Genomic DNA, 19,333 nt, shown 5'->3' on the forward strand with positions numbered 1-19,333 from the left:
AAAGCATAGGTCTTGAGTTACTGCATTTAACTTTCGCAGCAGATGATAATTAATTAAGATGATAATTAAACAAAGATTTGTGATGTCGCTCAGATTGCTGTTACATTTCAGAAAGGCTAATTGGTTTGTAAGTTAAAGCCAGATTCCTTCAGCATGAGGGAAGCAACTAATTTGCACCTGAAGTCCATGGTTAGTTCTTAATATCAGCTGCACATTACAGGTTTAAGGGAGAATATGGAACCAGTAACAAGATTTTAACATTGATGGCTTCAGTACTGCCTAGAATATGTCCTGTAAATATTAGCATATGTAAAATTTCTTACTATACACTGTTTCATTTTGGGCTCTTTTTAGTCTCGGAGAGCAACACAGAAAGATAAAAGTGTGACCTAATTCAGAGAAAAGTGGAAAGCTCAACTCCACATGAAATCCAGCCAAACAGTGCACACTTAACATTTCTAAAATAGATCCATCTTCCCAAAAACTAGGTCATTTAGCCCCTATAACTACAATGCATGAGAGGTCCTCACTTTAAAAATTTCCGTACTTTCCTAGGGTTTATTTTAATTGCTAAATAACAGGATTTCCTTGCTCCTGTTAGAAAACTGATTCCACAGATTAAGAGCCCTCAGTATTAATAATCTCTATCTTTGAACCATCCCTCTGATAGGCTAAGAAAAGCCCAACTTCCTACATTTATCTCTTAACATATTGTAGGTAGACCTTAGCTTTTTTAAAACAGTCTGCCAAAGATTTATTTGTTACATTTTATTTTACCTTTTATTTTTACATTATTTACTATGTCATTCTCTCAGAGTAATTTACTGTGTGTCTTTACTTACATTTAACTATTTATTTGCTACCTTTAAAAGCCTGTTGTCCCTCTGATCCTTTAATCTCATGTCTGAAAAGGCTAGTTCTCTGAATAAGCTGATGAATCTGCAAGTAAGATATTTGAAAAAGCCACTTTAAATTATAAGATTGGTTGACCGTAGTTTTGAATCTTCTAGATGTTCAATACTTAGAATTCAAAACCCGACAGTCACATACACATAACTTTTGATGTGAAAGAGAAATGCAAATGTAATAGTTAGAAAGTGAATATATACAAATTGAGAAGTAAATGGATTTCGTTATGGAGGAAATAGAGCTCCACCTTCATGGCAATTGATGAACTGAAACAAAGGAGTCTAAAAAGTAATTACATTCTTCAAAGAATCAGGGGTTTCAACAGGACATGTCAACGAGGTGCTCAAATTTATTTATACAAACAAAAATATTGAAAAGCAGAAATTAATTCTTTACAAGTAAAAAGAAATAATTTGCTTCCAGCCTTCCAATGAAAAATTTGTAATACTCTTATCATTAGAAAGATGATGAGGGCTTTTTAATGGCATTTTGTCACTTTCAAACAGAACTCAGAGAGAATAGTAAGTCCACTGGAAAAAAATGGTATCCTTGCACTTTTCTCATGTATCAGGAGAAGCCAAAGACTAAAGGCATGAACTAAAATTATGTGGATTTTTTTTAGTTGTGTGGGGCAGTTCTCTGACTTTATACCAAAGAGCAGAAATAAAACTGTTATTTTCTATCCCTACTAAAACTGTACAGAAATAAAGGCCAAAAAGGATCTAAACCAAAAGGTTACTTCCTCTCTCCCAACCATTAATTAACACACATTCATTATCTCCCGGCGAGAGGAAAGCGCTTACTGAGAGATCATCTCCGCGGAGCGCGTTCCCTGAGAGGTCGAGATAGACGAGCGTGCTGGCGATCAGCGAGTTGGCACTCAGTGACTGGGAAAGGCTGTTCACCCCTGCCAAAAAAGAGGTCACAACTCAGTTGAGCCAGCTCCACACAAAGCTGGCCCAGAGCCTGCAAGTGCACAATTTCAGTGAACGCAGACACGAGCAAATGTTTAATGACCTCCTGTTGCCATCACTGTACTGCAGCTGAGGAACACAGATCACCAGGCAGGTATGAGACCTTTCCCTGGCACAGCTTGCCCAGTTCCACCAGGACCACACTCTCCCAACTTCCCTGATGGAGCCACAGTGTGTTATATGTCCCAGATCCAGGATGTATCCAGATCCATTTTCAAACAGATTTTAAAAACACATAATGCTCCATAATGTTAAGCCACTGTCTTCCTACAAACAATTATATTTAGATAAAGCTATCTGTGGAAGTAGATGTAAGCATCTGTGGAAGACTAAGTACATTAACAATTATAATTGCCAGAACTTCAAAAGCAACTGACAAGACTTAGAAATTAAAAATATTTCAATTCATGTATTTGCCTGTAATTCCATAAAAATAGTATTAAAAGTACCAAGAGATGCATAAAGACTCTGGGTTGCTTATCAGAACAAACACATATTTTACACATTAAAATTAAAGAGCTCACATTGGGAACAAACCAGTCAGGGCTTTCTTCCATTGAAACTTTCCAGCTTTTCAAAACACAAATTAGGACATGGCTATTTCTGATTCCTTCAAATCTAAATTTCATCTGAGGACTCTGCAGCTTATCATCAACTTATCAATTTATTGTAGACGGTCTTTGCTGCCTTTCAAGCATGACATGAATGTTTTTCTTAAATGTATAAGCATCACTGTGTCCTTTAGTTGATGCAGCAGTTTTTTTCTAAGTTCCTGGCCAAAGCTATACAGAAGGCAAATGATCTACTACACAACATTCAATGATTGGCTGGTCAGTGAGACTGGATGGGCATTCAATGGATGAAACACATCCAGTCTTCACTTAAAAACTTATGAAATTGATTTGAGGGTGAGGATGTGGAAGAAACAGCTAGCAAGCTACTGAAGACAAAAATACCGACGTCAGTGCTTTTCAAATATTAAGACAGTCTCCCATATTAGTAGTGTGGCTCCTGGTTTCAGGAGACTTTTGAAACTGGAAAGTATCAAAGCACAACAACACCTTTGTCAAGTCTCAAATAATTTCTGCTTAGTGTCATTTTTCTTTTAGCTTGAGATGGTATTGTTGAATCTACACCCTGTTGCTAAAGGTCAAATTCAATACATTTTGAAACTTCAAAAAAACTAAAAGTTCTGTTTAAATATGTGACATTACAGCTTTGGATTCACATTAGCGAGCCTTCTCACAACATTTGCAAGCAACACCAAGAAGAAGGAACAAAAGCGATTTTGTCCTGATTGCTTGATGATACCTTGTTATCAGCTGGCGTTCCAGCTGGGTTAAACTACCAGCAATTCAGTATGTACAACCAAGAACCAATTCTGGGAATTCAGAAGTAGTGTCTGAGTTTGAGGGAGAAGAGCTAGCAAACAATTAATAATATTGCTGCTTGTTTCATGCTTTAAAAGGACCAACTGCTCATAATCAGACACATCAGTGAAGGCAAACAATGTGAATGAGGGATTTTTTAAATTAACCTCTGGCTTGGACTCAGAAAAGCAAGCTTTATCTTTGAATGACTATACTAGAATTTTCCATTTAACCAGAATCTTCAAATCAACAAATTTATGTTTGAACTTCACACTACCTCATGCTAGACTCTAACAGTAATCTCACTTTCATTTGCAGACAATCTTTTATGCTCTTTTACCACTCTCAGGAGGCTCAGACTGTTAATAGCTCTCAGGAACTTTGAGATACAATATTTGAAGAAAGATCAGCTGGGAAGTTGCCACCTGAACTTCACCTGTCAATCTTAGAAACTTATCTCAAATAGAAAGCACTTTTAAAATAAGGTCAAAACCTGTGAGGATTTGTTCTGAATTTATGAAAAGCTTAAAAAATTAAAAAAAAAAAAAAGATAAAAGGAAAAAAAAAATTAAAAAAAGATTGGAGGAAAAAATACATGCACTTTGGAGTCTACTGAATCCAAGATCCAGGGACTCTTTTAGACTTTCTCCACAGAAAGTATTACAAGTTCAAAAATAGCCTCCCAAGTTAAAACCAAATCATTACTGTCTTCTTCGGTTAGAGAGGAATTGACAGCTTTGCAGCAACCTGAGTTGCTGCAGGTCCTGCGGGTTGTAAGAATTCCCACTTTAAGACATGGCATATACTATTTTTAATAAATACTGAGGAACTTCCATGGGACAACATTAATGGTAACATGTTAATCTGAAGGTCCTCAGTACTAGAGATACTAGAAAATACTTTCAGATTTTGCTTAAAGATCTTTTAAAAGGATGTTAAAAACCTTCAGATTCTTTTAATAACCTCAGAATTCACTTTCACTGACAAGAGATGTGTGGGTGAACTTCATCAAGCTGGCATTTATTCTTTATGAAGAAGGAAATGTTGCTAGAATGTTCTCTCGACTCAAACTTCACTATCACTTGCTGAAATAATTCAGCTCACATGAAGAAAAGTAGAGAATGAATGAACATAGCAGAACTGCATAAATTTCTGTTAAATTCACGAGTATCTCATTTCAAGTGTACATGTTACATTAGTCAAGATTCTTAACCAACTGTCACCAAAAATTGAGTTAGGAGTAGAAAACAACAACCTCAGAGTTCAATAAAAGTATTTTTAGTGAAAATATTTATTGAATAAACTCATTTTAGGATTTATTGTTTATGTAAGCATAATAAGAGCCATAGGTACTCATAATAAAACAACAAAAAGTCCTTTACCCCACCCATATTTCCCCAGGTTAATCCTTGAAGCTAAGGAGAACACAGAATCTGCACTTCACAGAGCAATAATAAACAGGATAAAAGGGCATGGTTTCTATCTGTTATCAACTGATGTCCTTCATGCTGCTAACTCAGTCATCTTTTCCAGGTCATCAACATCTACAAAAAAGCAGCAATAATGTCAGTGTGGTTTTTCTATTTTTAACACCCATTACCTATACAGGAGACCCTGGGTTTGTGCCATCTGTGTAAGAGGTCACTGCTCCTGTTATTTGTAAAACAAAAATGTAAAAAATCCTGAAAGCTTCTGGTTTCTGTTTCACTGCTGTTATTGCTTTTTAAATATACAACCATTTCAATAATAATACCAAATCAGAAATTTGTAAATTATAAAACAAATAAGTCTTACGTCAGACCAAGTCACTCACCAACTATTGTCACAATGCTTGGTTTTATAAAATAACTGTGTACAAAACATTTGGAAATTTCCCTACACATTTTTGCTTCAGACATTTTTTGAAGTGCCTATGAAACATATCTTTCAAGTCAATCTTAATTTCAGTCTTCCTTTATAATACAGGTTCAAACTTAATCCTTACAGAAGCAAGTGTGAGTTTATCAAAGTGCTGAAGGGTACTCAGAACCCAGCCCAGGGTTCAGCAACCCAGGACTGCAAAAAAAGCAGCTGCACTGTTGAGAAAATACATGTAAATAATTAACAAAATGAATCATTTTATAATCTGTTAAGAAAAAGTATTCTTTTTATGTAAGTCTGAAAGTTTTAGAGGAGAAAAAGAGGCATATTTATAAAACCTACCTTTAGGTGACAAGGAGGTTTTAGATAAATTTAAATGCTTCAGTCCCTTTGGAAGTTTGGCAAACTGGATGCTCAAAGATGACACACCTGTTGGGGAGCAAAGACAAAACAGATGTCTTCAGGCGAGCTCTGTGACTTCAGGTTTTCCCAGCAAATCTCAGCAGGGGCAAACTGCACCAGTGGCACTTGAGGAGGAACTGCACTCACTGTGCAGGTGAGCTCTGTCATTTTATGAACCTTTTGCTGACGTAATCAAGATCCCTGCTTTGCTAACCACTGAACGAATAGGAAACTTTGTTTTTAACCATCAGTAATCCTCCTTAATTAGCTTTAAAACTTTATAATACACATGTACTTTTGGGAAGGAGTCAAAGTGAAGCTATTACACACACCAAGCAGTCAGCACTTGGAAAATCTGGAAGCTTTATGTGTCAGGAAAAAAAACTAAATTAAAAAAATCTAAGCGTGAACTAAAACCCAACAATGGTGTTTCACACAAAACTTCAAACTATTTTTATTTTCTTTTAAAAGGAAGGGCTGTCAAGGCAAGAAAGGTACCCACATTAGCCAACATCACTCTCTTTTTCTAAGGCAAACCCTAAGAGCCTGAAACCTTTACCAAGTCATAATGACCACTTAATTCCCTTACAGCAGCCTGCAGGCTACCAGCCAGGACATGGGCTTGGAAATGCCACAACTGCTTGCAATCCTAAAGAGTAAAAACCTATTAAGATGCTGAGACTGGACTACCTCAGTACAAATTCAACAAAAGAAGAAAACCATAAGAAGGCACTTTGCATTAAAGCCTTTACCCAGAGTGTCCAAGTTCCTGACTCCAGAAATTTAATGCTCCATTTAAAGCAAAAGATTGATATTTGATTAAGAGGGTACATCCTAAATAGCAATGCAACAAAGCTGTGAAATATTTATTAGAGTAATAAATCAGCATAGAAACTCCAGGCTTAACCTGAGGTGTGTAATACAGTTGTCTGCAGCAATCCATTTGGAGAGAAAAGGGCACAGAGAAAGAGGGTAAAACCTTTTACTTGATTGAAAAGATAGTAAATTAAAAAGTTGATACCCTTTTCACATACACAGACATGAAACATGAAACTGTAGGTCACATACCTACGTTTACTCTGGTTTTATTCTGTTTTATTTATAATGGAGGAGCCAGCTACCTTGCAGATACTGTGGTAGGGTCTTTTTTAATGCTCTTTGTGAAAGCATTGTGTGCAACACCCATGTAAGCTAAAAACAATAAACAATTTTTATTTATATTGCTAAAGCATTAGATCCACGAGACACTGGAATAACTTATTGTAAAGCACAATGGTAACCATATACCTTCACCAATTTTCAGCAAGAATGAATCAAATACTAACAGGATTTTCTTCCATATCTCTATAAGGACAATCACTATCACTAAGGATACAACAAATGTAATTTTTGCTGTTAAGCATTTTTACTAAGATATGCAGCAAATAGTTTTACCTCTCCATCTTTGTATTTAGCTAACAATCTGCAGGCTAATTATTGCTAGCCAAGCTGAATAATTTTCACATCTTACTAGCATGGGAGTTAAGTTAAGTCATGTTTATATGATACAGGAATCAGGTGCAGAAGAGAAAAACTGCTTCTGGTTACTCTGGCCCTTGAACACCCTTTAGGTCACTCATTTTTGCTAACGGCATAACAGAGATGAGAGCTCACATGGCAGAAATGGAGTTAGCTGCATCCAGGCACACAGTTTGGAATTTGAGTACTACTAGGTTTCAGTATGTTTGTTTTGCATTATTTTTAACAAAATAGGAGATTAAATTCTGATCCTAGCAGAGCCAGAAGTAAAGCCACCATCACTTCAGTGTGGCTAGATTTTTACAGACAAGATTGATAACAAACTTTTCAGTTTTCAGGTGTTAGTCTCACAAATATTGACAGTACCGTAAAGGACAGCCAAACACAGATTAAGAGACTCGTCTCAGTAAAAAAATCACTGCATATAAACACTGCAGTGTATTTGAACTGAAGAGAGGTCCTATGCTTTAGGTAAACTAAACCCACTTCCCATTGGAATACAGACAGTTGCATTAATATGTAATAATGTCATGCCTTCAGTTACTGGTACTGAGCAATATATAATAGCTTAGTGTATCTTTGTGTTCATACAGGGTCCAAGATGTTCTTCTCCAGAAAACAAACAACTCTGTGATTTCCCTTATAACTGCAAAATAATCTAGTTCCAGTTCCTGCAGGTCATTTTTCAAAAGGTATTTTCCAAAATCCATACATTTATATGAATCTCTGCTTTAACTTGTGAAATCCTTCCTACCACCCCATTTTACCAAAGTCAAAACTACCTTGCACCCAGTGAATTTTCTTGAACTGAAAAGCTGCAGTATTTGCACATTACAATTATAATTAATTTCTAAGTACTCTATAACCTATCGCATTCTAATGAAAAGGTCCAATCTTAATTGCATATTTGATAGGAGCGGCTGAGATAATGAAAAAACCCTACTAATTTCTCCAAGTTGTAGTTTCGGCACTCCATTTTTGTTTTACATGTGGATACTGTGGAATGGCTTGAATCTGTAGGTGTGTTGCAAAGAAAGTACCCCCATGGATATGTTTAAAAAATGAAAAAAAGATCCCCTGCACCGTAGAGTACCCAATGTTCGGTCAATTGTTTTGCTGCCAGGATAAAAATTAGTTCCTTAGGAAAAAAAAAAACAACCCTTTCAAATAACACAACCTAAATACACTTCTTCAAAAGCAGAATCAACAACGTAGCAGCCTTTTTTCCAGCTTACAACAGACATTTCTGTAAAATGCAGTAGGCCTGCGGCACATTGTAACAATAATGCTCTTCAGCGAAGCACTGGCTTTCATGTGATGAGAATTCTTAACGAGGACAAGCAATAATCAGCAGGCAAGAGGTAATCAGGAGAGTTAAAGCAATTCATGTGAACAATTTCAAATAAAAAACTACTCAGAATAGGTTAAAAACAAAAACATTATTATACTTGCTTCTAGTCAAAAAAAAGTGATACACATGGAGAAAGGAAGAAAACCCCCTTCCCAGCTATTTTTCTCCTCACTGAACCAGCAAGAGAGAAGAGACACCTACAAAATTCTGTGTTAACAACATTCTGAGTCCATCAGGTTGTAATCAGAATGAACAGCTTTTCTATTTTGAATCATGACAGCAAAGAGAATAGAATATTCCCCCAAACAAACCAAATAAAACAAGAAAAGGTTCACTGTGTAAACTTCTTATTTTTCTTCTGGCCCAACAGGAGCACAAGACAGTGTGATCCCAGAACACTGTGTGCCTGGAATGCATTAAGTGAAGCAAATGGAAATCTCACATGGGCAACACTGAAGGGTCAACTCCAGACTGAAAGAATGTAACCTTATTTTAAAAATAAATGCCCCTTGGGTGAAAAAAGAGTATACAAGGGAGAGGAATGACTTGATATGTACTGAAATCATGCCTAGGGGTGCCTAGTCTGAGAAAACCTGAGCTGCTCAGCTTGATTTTCCATATTGTGGAGTTAACAGCACTTTGCTCCATAGGAATGCCAGTTATGCCAGTATTATTGAATATCACTAAGACCTCACAACAGGGCAGGCCACCACAGAGCTGAGAAAAAGAGATAATTTTCATACTGAAAAGAAATATGGCATTACAGCTGAATTAAAATTCAAAACCATCAGAAAAATGCAAATCAAAAAAACAAAGTTGCCTTACACTTCATCCTTCTACTGATTACACTGCTTTTAAAAATGTACACCTCTTAAAAACTAGAGGGTTTTTTTAAAACAATCACTGTGTTTTGTCTTCCTTTAAAATCTTGGGTTGGTTTAGACGTTTAAATATTTCACCAATGGATACGCATAAGTCAAAAAGAATGGCAATTCTCAGTCATTTGTGAACAACAGAAATTTACAGCAACATTAGCACAAAACAATAACCTATTCTTCAGGCAAAGAATAATCCTCCTATTACATTTCTAGAAAGGGAAAAATGTAAATGTTACAGTACCTCTATCTTCAAGTGGATTGCTAGCAAGGTTGATCGTATGGAGTCCTGAGTTGGGATTATGGGCTAGGGCACTGGCTAGTTTCTGTGCAAAATCCCTGCAACAAAAAAAGAGAGCGAGAAGGAATCCTGTTATCTCCTCTGCCAACAGCACATACAAAGCTTAAAAGCATCCAGGGATTACTAGACACAAGTGGCCCTTGCTAGTGCAGAGCACTAACTGATTCCTTGTAGTTCTAAACAATGCTTATCTGGCTAATTTGCTATCTTTCACAGGGAGTTTATTTATTCATTCTGTGACCTAAGAGACTGAAGAGTATACAATCAAAGCCTAAAATGCTTTTCACAGAGATCTGAAGGTACAAAACAGGAGTTACACAGAATAACTCAAAACTTGACCACATCTTCCATCTCTCTGCATGCCACAGGATTTGGAGATACACATCAACTTGCACACCACCAGCTCCTTCACTCACAAGCCATCCAGCTCACTTGCAGAAGCTTTCTGCCGATAGTCACTCAAACAGATAGGCTTTTGCAGCACATCCAGAAGTATTTCTAACCTTATAAAACAGCAGGAATAGCTCTCTCAAAGAGCAGCAGCACACTGATGAGCTGGTCTTTTGCTTCTTTTTACAGTCAGAAGCATCAAAGGGCATGACTGGCTCATCACAGCCCCAGCCATGGATCCAAAAGAGATTGTTGAGGATTGCATGCAAGATGTTTTCCACTACCATCTGTATGGCAGATTATCTTTTGTCAAGTGGGCAGTTTGCCTTATCTTTCTCTTTGAGTGACCACATTCACACCTTCCTCGGGAGGGGACCTCTGCTGATAACAGACTATTGAATATCAGTGCATGACTGATAAGAACTGTAACGTCCCATTGTGAGATGCCCCGCCCAGAGGCAGAAGCCAAGCATGGCTACCCCGATATACTCTGAGATTCTGGAACACCAGCACGGCTTTTCTGCACGGGATTCCACAGAGGAACAGCAGCTGCCTCTTCCTCCACTGGATCTTCAGAGGAAGACTACATCCTTCTCTACAGATCCTCCTTGCTCCAACAGAACCACACTTGATAGTTCAGAGGACTGCAGCCACATTTTCAATCGGACTGCCACCAACACCCTGGCCGACAGGGTGTCAGGTTGGGTTCTGACTCTGTCAGTGTTGTTCTAGTGGACTGCATTGTTTGTTTTATTCCTTTTTTCTTCACTATTAAAGAACTGTTATTTCCTGCTCCCATATTTTTGCCTGAGAGCCCCTTTGTTTAAAATTATAGCAATTTGGATGGGTGGGGAGGGTTTACATTCTCCATTTCAGGGGAGGCTCCCGCCTTCCTTAGCAGACTCCTGTCTTCCCAAACCAAGACAGACATGCAGAGTATCAGTTCTGTAACGCTGACCAACAGCCAGGCCAGGCAGCACAGAGAGCTTTAAAGCAACCTTAACCAACCAAACCAACCAGAGGTAATTTACCTACCAACCAATGGTAGGTAAATTACCTCTGCTCCAAAGCCACTTGAGAGGCAAGGGAGCACTGCCCTGCCTGCAATCTCTGATGCACCTGCCATCAGCGCTAAGCTGAAAGCTAGCTTGGGTTTTGTTGCACCCCACACTGTCACACTCTGGTGGAGACACATTCCCTGCAAGAAGTCAGAAGGCTGATGTCTTATCAGTTCTACGACAAATCCTCAAACCTGTTCTCATACCAGCTGAGAAGTTACGATGTGATAAGGGACTAGACCTGCTGTGGGCTTTTGATAAAGTGAGGCTGTAACTTCGGTATTCTTACTTCACATAAGTTAGACACCAAGATAGAAAGCAAAACTATGTCTTCAATTTCCTTCTTTCTCTCTGCCTTGAAGTACATTATTTCTCCTCCTGTAGGCCAGTAGTGGAGAGCTACCAAAATGCTAATTAACACTGCCCTCTTTCTTTGGAACAGATCCTGCCTACCACCAAACTCTGTGCTGAGAACCACAGTGGAGGCAGCATCCTCTTCTAGTATTTGGAAAAGAAAGGAGGCTGAACAGCAATAGCCTCAATAGGTTTTGGTTATCTGAAGTTGCAAAGTTTACTGGAGTACAGGGATGCTCCAGGGAAGTTTAATTTCTCTTTGAAATCCTATGTCCTTCTGGGGCTAGAACAGGTTCCAGCACTGCAGATGCGTGATGAAGAGCTGCCTTTAGGAAAAACATATTCTCTTCCTAAAATACAAGCAGCATGTGGATACAAACACTCAACAAAAAGAACTTCTGGACTTGAAACCTTGCCACCTGACAGGCCCCAGGGTCTCCTGCTTTGCTACCAGCTGCTGCTGCAGAAGACTACAGATCTCCTGTAGGTCCTCAATGACATTTGCCAACACTCTGAAAATCCTCCAGCATTTCAAACGGTGCTAGATGCCTGCCCTTAGGCATCTGAATCAAGCTCCTTATGTCCAGCCAAGAAAAATGAGGTTTTGAATTAAAAAGCAACAAACCCTTTCCTCTGGAGGAGTTTCCTCCTCTTCCTTTATCCCTAATAGATTCTTGTCATTACAATACTTTGCCTATACCTCCAGGCTTGTTTACAAACTCTGCTCCAGCTTTTGCCAACAATAAAGGCAGGATTACCAGAGTGTTTTGGACAACTAGAGTGTGTGTGAACTACTCAGCAAAGGCACAGCAAAGTGACTTCCACCATAAAGCCCTGGATTATTTATATTGGGCTCACAGGGCTCATTTCCAAGGCTCATTTTGGAAAAAAATAATACAACAAATAACACACTCCCTGTGAAATTTCTGCCATAAATAGAGGCACCTTGGCTCTGCTCATGGGGGAACATCTCTTCTCCTCCTTTGCTCACTATTTGTTTCAAGTCATGAAATTTGTTACTTCTTTTGGCTGCACACTTAGGAACAGAGCATGTGGTGTAAGTCGGAAACATTCTAAAAAGCATCAAGCCTGACCTATATGCATTACACAGCCATGCTTGGCTGAAACAAGCTCATTCAGGCTTGGAGGTAAAGCCCCAAAAAGATTCAATTCAACTATACATATGACAGACTAAGGATATTTCATCAAGGGAAAGAATACTACCAATCTGGAAATCTCAGACAAACAAAACAATTCCTTGAGATCTGTCTAGGCAACATCCCTGTAACAGAAAAAAGAGGATGTATGGGAGGAAGCAACACTGTTAGGTCTAAGGACATTAAGACCCTGTCAAGAAGGGAAAGATAAGAATCTACATGACTGTCAAAGGCCCTCTAGACCCTCAAAGGCAATCAACAGGCACTTCTCTTGTTCCCCATGTGGCAGCTGGCCACACCCCTTGGAAAAAGGCTGCACAGGACAGTGTGAAAGGAAGCGGGGACATTCTGTCTCCCAGCTTTCAGAGAGCACAGAAGCGCAACAAATAAATCACTTGCACCAGCTCCTGCAAACAGGCCTTTGCAGACTGGGAAGTCTGTCCTGCAGTTCCATGGAAATCACAGAACATCCTGAGTTGGAAGGGACTCCCAAGGATTGAGTCCAACTCCTGGTGCTGAACAGGACACCCCCAACAACCCCACCATGTGCCTGAAACTGTTGTCCAAATGCTCCTTGAGCTCTGGAAGGGTTGGGGCCAGGTTGGCTCCCTGGGGAGCCTGTTTCAGCACCCAACCACCCTCTGGAGGAAGAACCTTTTCCTAATATCCAAGTCCTTGCCATTCAGCATCTCCCAACAGTGCAGGCCAAAGGCAGCTCCCACCATACCCAGCCTGTGCCTGTCAGGCCAAGCTTCAAAGCCTGATAGACACCAAAGCCCAGCCTAATCAATTGGCTGAGCTGCCCACTTAGAAATCAATATTTTGGTTATCACATACTGCCTCATTCCTCTAAAATACCTCAGAGATTAACCCTCTTTTCAAGCTTATTTTTTGGGCCAGCCTGAATGACTCTGCTCTCCCTGAAACCTGGACATCAAGTACGTTAATTAAAACACTCACCAAACCATTAGTGATTGCTATATGCATTGAAGCCTTCCAGTGCTATCTAAACTGCATCCTTTATGTGTAGTTAAAGCAATAGAAATGGGGATAAAATTTCTAAGAGCATCTAAACTGGAAAGCACAAATCTTATCAGACAGGGCTTTCATTTGACATCCTGTTTTTCCCAACAGGAAGTTCACACTTCCCTAGTTCTAGGTCCTTATTACTGCTACTGCACAATAGTTTGCTGTTTCATCATTTGGGAGGATGACATGTGTTTATGAGGCTGTGGCCCAAACCAAATTGCAGAAATGAATGGCTGGAGATAGAAAAGAACAGAATTATCTTAAACTGACTCTGCTGCAGGAAGAAATATGTTCTTGCAGCTGCTCAGGTTATTTCCTATAGCTTTACTCTTGGTAGCTCTTGCTTAACCCTGGTTTGGCATTCTATCACAGCTCATTAAAAATGACTGGTCTGTAAGCCATGGGAAGGAAGATAGCCAGCAACAACAGGGTCTCTAGAAAACAGATATGAAAAATGGCAAAACTGACAAATGCATCCTTGGCAAAAACAGACAGTGTTGATCAGAACAGATACACACCAAGGCACAATGCCAAACACTCTGCATATAGATAGAGACAGGAAAACCAAAGTCACAGGTTGATTATCTGTCAGGTCCTGTTAAAACTGAAAGCAGTTAATCCAACTGTGATAAATTAAGGTAGGCAATGTGCAAAGGTATTCAACATATCCTTTAATATTAATGATTATCACTAGATTTCAAGGCACATACTGGAAAACAAGATTAAAACCAGGGGCTTAAGTTTGAATGACAGCTATTAAAGGCAGTGCACTAGTGATCAGAAAGTTCCCATATTATTCCAAACTCGACCTCAAATTTCTTGTGCCATGTAGGCAATTTTCTTTTAAAGGCATTTCAATGCAAAGTGCACTTTAAAAAGAAGAAAAAGACTTCAACAATGGAAGAGGAGACAATGTAAGGCACACCAAATATCTCCCCTGTGCTTGTTTCCCTTTATTTGTAATTCTGCATAGGGTTCTGCTTCTCCCATCTTTACACTGCTTTTTTAATTAAAAAAATGCATTGGCTCTAGAGTTTATCTTGTCTACATTGTCTTAGACACTATCCTAACACTAAAACAAGCACAGCAAGTATAAACTAGCACAACTGGAAGTAACTTTAACTTTGCTTCCATTTCCTGTGAAGGGGGAAAAAAAGCAAATACCTAGTAACTACAACTTACTGTATTTAAAACATATGCAATGATTTAATTGTATGGCTTATTTCTGTCTATCTTCCTTCTAAGTCTATGGCAAGCCATTAAATGTACTGATCTACTTTCTTCAAAAGAGTTGTTAATGTAGAAGTCCTGTTATGTTTGAGCAGACAGCAATCCACATTAAGATAACACCAGTTCATTTGGAAATGAAACAACAACGTGTTATGCAATATGGCATAGTATGCTTGTTTTAACAAAACCTAAACCACTGTTTTTTAAATTACAAAAACGTGTTGATACTTCTATTGGACCCATATTTGGGAGAGGAACAGTAGGAGCCAGTTTAAGGTTTATGCCTTCTTTCAATCACTTTGCTACACTTAGCCCAACTCTCTAGGCAGAATCAAAAAAAGGGATTTCCTGGACATACAGACCCTCTGGAAAACCTGATAAAAAGCTTGTGACTAGAGGCTCCTCAGAACTAGACAGACATTGAGCACAGCTTTTTTAATGCTTATTCTGGCTAACATACACCACACATCCCTTTTAGTGGGAGCAAGCAGCACCTGAAGCAACATTGTGAAGGAATTACTTACGTTCTAAGCCCGGCATTCTCTAATACCAGCTCTTCCAAGCGACTGGACCTATTCACCACTCGCAGTATCTGCTCACAGAGATCAGCGGACTGCCACAGAAAAGACAGAACAGAGTTAACACAAACACTGAACAGACAGTTATTGAGTTAAGCTGTACATTGTAATGGGATCCAGGCCACAACCATCTTCTTGTTATACATAAATAGGAAGTAAAAATACCAGAAACATTCAAGGGAGTGAACAGAAGACTTCTGGAAAAGACTTAAGAGAAGCAGGAGGCAGACTAAAAGCAAGTAACTAATGAACCAGGCTGCCTAACCAAAAGGGACAGAATTTTTATAATGACAATGAAACCAATCTAAATCATGTGGTTCAGGAAAAACTCTCACTCAATTTTAAAAGAAATCTTATTCCTATGCACACAACTCCTGCAGAAAAAAGTGGTAACTAGTGCAAAGGACAATAAAGTCTGACCAAGAATAACAACTAAACACAAAGAAATATGTTAGAAGGCAAACAAACAAACAAAAAAAATCCCAAAAACCCCAGAAGCAAAAGTACCCTAGCTAGACAGGTCCTCCAAAGGCTCCCAAGGATTAGTGGTTAAGGGCCAGTATATTTGAGTATGAATTCTTCCAGCCCATGGAGAAGCAAATCCCATCTCATGTTCTTACTGTGGTTGAATTCTAGAATTTGCATGGATATTTACAAGTGCCATGAACAAAACATGACAACAAAAGAGTTTGTTTGCTCTTTTCATTCAGATAGAGAGATAAAACCGTAATCATTCAAAAGCTATGCAATGAACTCTGTACCTCATCACCTTTAAAATAAACTTTTATTTTGCTTCTGGATTTGACTTTTCTTTCCCCCTACAAGCTCACACTAACCAGCGTTCATGTGATACCCTAAGCTGAATTTCAGTCATGATCATGAAGTGCTGAAACTATTCTGCTACCTGCCTTTAAAGACAACAATGTGACATTCATACCTGGGATATCTTTGTCTCTAATGACAGTCTGACATTTTCTAGTTTGTGTATTTTTCAGGGTTTGGGTTTTTTTTTCATTTTAAACTAAGTGAATGTGCAAAAAACCCCACCCTAAACAAAATAAATCTGCTCTACTGCACATGTAAAATCTTATTAATCCTTTACACAGTAAAGGTTGACAATTTTTGGTGAAGACTGTCAATTCAGCCATCTTCCCAATGCTTTCTTTATAACCATCCATGTTTTAACAGTTCAGAATATTATCACAATATTTCTACAGTACTGTGACTGCAAGTGGAAAGTTTCATGCCTGTACTGTAAAACCACTGTGGGTACTGTGTATAAAACACAATGTCAGAGTGAAATACAATGCACTCAATGGCCTCCAGACATGTCTGACCTCATAGTGACCCCTGGCAGTGTTCTCATAGCATGGATTTACTGTCCAACAATCTACATTTTCCTCATTTTTGACTTAAAAATTGAATGTGTGGAAGATAAGAAGTTGGGGTTTTTTGAGTAACCAATGCATTTTCCAGACTGACTAAGTTTATTTGTTTTCCACAAGAAAGCTACTAAGAAAAAACCCCGAAACATTCACAGAAATGTATCTCAGATAGATAACAGGGCCAGGTTTTGTTCTAAGCAAACTACACCAGCCAGTCTTCTAACTAAGCAAACTATCTCATTTCACTGAAGCAGAAACCGATTAATTGCATTGTACCTTTTAACAAGGTTGATTTTAACATCAAACTACAACAGCACTAAAAATACCACCATCTTCATTCCAGGCATAACTTTGAGAGAGATCTCCCAGCAGGAAAGAAGTTTTTTGCCTACTCTTTTGCCAAGAATCACGTAAGTTCCTATTGAATTTTCATTGGAAATGATAGCTTAGCAATATAATGAGAGCTTTACAGATCAATAAAATGGCATCAATTTAAACAAGAGAAAATTTAATATTAATTTTTAAAGGCAAAAGCTTCTGGAGGGATGCATAAAAGCAGTTTCTCAAGCAAACAACTAACTCCACCTGTGACTATAATCTTTGGGAGAAATAGCATATTTTGATATATTTAAATTGTCACTGAATTATTGCTTTTCTTGGCCCTTTTTTCAGTAGTCCAACTTGTTTAGACATGCCCTCTTTTTGTTTTTAGCAATGAAAACTGATATGGAAAAATACCGGTGCCACACATCAGTGTTTTGGAAAACTGGGAGAGAAAATCATCAAGTTGCAATGAAAATTACACATAAAAAATGTGCTTTATGCAGGAAAAAATCCCCATAATATTGGCCTTTTCTCTTCACCGCCAAAAGGCAACAAAGATTTCTAGCTGCTTTGAAGTTACTTTACAATCAGTCATATAATACTGTTTGGGGGAGTCAGCAATGCCTAATGAAGTTCTATAGGCTACTACTATCAACCAATTAAGTTTTCAAACTATATAATTTGAAATTTTGACAAGACGTGATTCTCAGCAGTGTTTTTATGGTGCTAACTGACTATCCAACAGTTTATATTTTCCTGATATGATTCCAGGATAAAAAAAAAATTGGCAAGCGATTGCCCAGTTGTACTTGCCAAAAATATTTCACTTTAAAAATTATAACAGCATCCTTTAAAACACAGCACAGCCTGGCAGAAGCAGATATATTGTTTCAATTTATTACTTACTAATTTCAGATCCTTGGAGGACAGCTTTGTAAACCACTGATTATACTCCAGAGCAGCAACTATAGGTATTAAGTCTCTAGAAAAAGAAAAACACTTTTACACACATTTCATATAACTGACATTTGAAACAATCTCCTAAGTGTTCTTCCATGTCTCATTCCCCATAGCTTTGCAATGCTAATTGCCTACCATCCCCATTATTGAAAGCTCTTCATTCTAAAAAACAGCAGCCGCAGCTGCACGTCTTCCTCTTATTTTAATAAAAATTTCTGACTGGACAACTGGCATCCATTCTAGTATGAATTTTTAAATCAGGAATCTGTCTGGGCTGCCATTCCTACTTTTAGCATAACTTTTTCTTCAGCCTATGACATGTTTAAGCTTCTTAATCACCTCTAATTATAATTTAGCATGACGCTAAAAAGCTTTTTGGCAGTCTGATGATTTAATAGAATTCCATGACTGAATGCTTCTAGAGAACCCCTCCTTGTCTCATCGCTTATAGTTAAATTCCCCCAGGAAACAGGAGACCTGCAACAGGATAATGCGACATTCAGCACAAACCCTCCTTAATTGTGAAAGGGATTTCACAAATGAAATTCTAAATTATTCCCATTTTCTTCACTCCAAGCCTCTTAACGTGATCTGCTCTCCCTGTGTTAAGTTTCTCCAGCAGCAGGCGTTGATGAATGTCACGTCTGCACACTCCCCCCCAGCAGATTCATTCATCAAGCACTATCACACCATTTAGCAGTGCAGCACTTGGATCAGCTTGGTGCTGCATATTAAACACTTACATACACCTACACAGAGGCTTAACAGCTCCTTAGAAAGTCCTTGTCTTCATAATGAAATAAAGAGCTGTAACATACACAAACTAACTTATCAAACCAGCAAACCAGTGCCATTCAAGCCTGTTTTTCTAGGGAGAATTTTAAAGTATTGGCTTTTATAAGCTAGTCCAACCCCGCCCAGCCCTTCATTCAGGACACATGCAGGTAGGCACAGGTCTGCACTTAACATGCAGCACCCTTCTCCCATCTTCTTTTTATTCTTCCCCTCCTCCAGTTTTCCTCTGCAAACACGCAGACACTTTGGGGAGATAGTTAAACACACAGGAAAGCCAGGAGACAAGGCGAGGTCACGTGGACAAGCAATCCACAGGCTATATTGGGAACTACAGTTGCTACATTTGGAAGTACAAGCATCACTAAGGTAACAGATTCGAAGGTGCAGCATTTTGCAGCAAAAGGCTGTAGCTCACCAACTGAGAAGCTCATGCAAATAGACATTTTCACACTCCTGCAAAGGAACTAGTGTGGGGTGCCCTTCAAGGATTTAAGCAATCTTTCCATCTTGTTC

At 38.5% G+C, this 19,333-nt stretch overlaps 1 protein-coding gene across 4 annotated transcripts in view; it reads right to left on the minus strand.

Moving 5' to 3' along the window:
• The window catches only part of CARMIL1 (capping protein regulator and myosin 1 linker 1), a 189,095-nt gene that overhangs the window by 79,140 nt on the left and 90,622 nt on the right, over positions 1-19,333 (minus strand). For all 4 annotated transcript variants that reach the window (XM_030943984.1, XM_030943981.1, XM_030943985.1 and 1 more), the window contains exons 9-13: positions 17,972-18,047; positions 15,303-15,391; positions 9,504-9,598; positions 5,456-5,542; positions 1,713-1,816 (exon numbers count right to left, since the gene is read on the minus strand). In XM_030943984.1, the coding sequence (XP_030799844.1) occupies positions 1,713-1,816; positions 5,456-5,542; positions 9,504-9,598; positions 15,303-15,391; positions 17,972-18,047 (451 nt within the window). The remainder of the gene's footprint in view (positions 1-1,712; positions 1,817-5,455; positions 5,543-9,503; positions 9,599-15,302; positions 15,392-17,971; positions 18,048-19,333) is intronic.

The sequence above is a fragment of the Camarhynchus parvulus genome, chromosome 2 (genome assembly GCF_901933205.1).
Source record: "Camarhynchus parvulus chromosome 2, STF_HiC, whole genome shotgun sequence".
Taxonomy (NCBI): domain Eukaryota; kingdom Metazoa; phylum Chordata; class Aves; order Passeriformes; family Thraupidae; genus Camarhynchus; species Camarhynchus parvulus.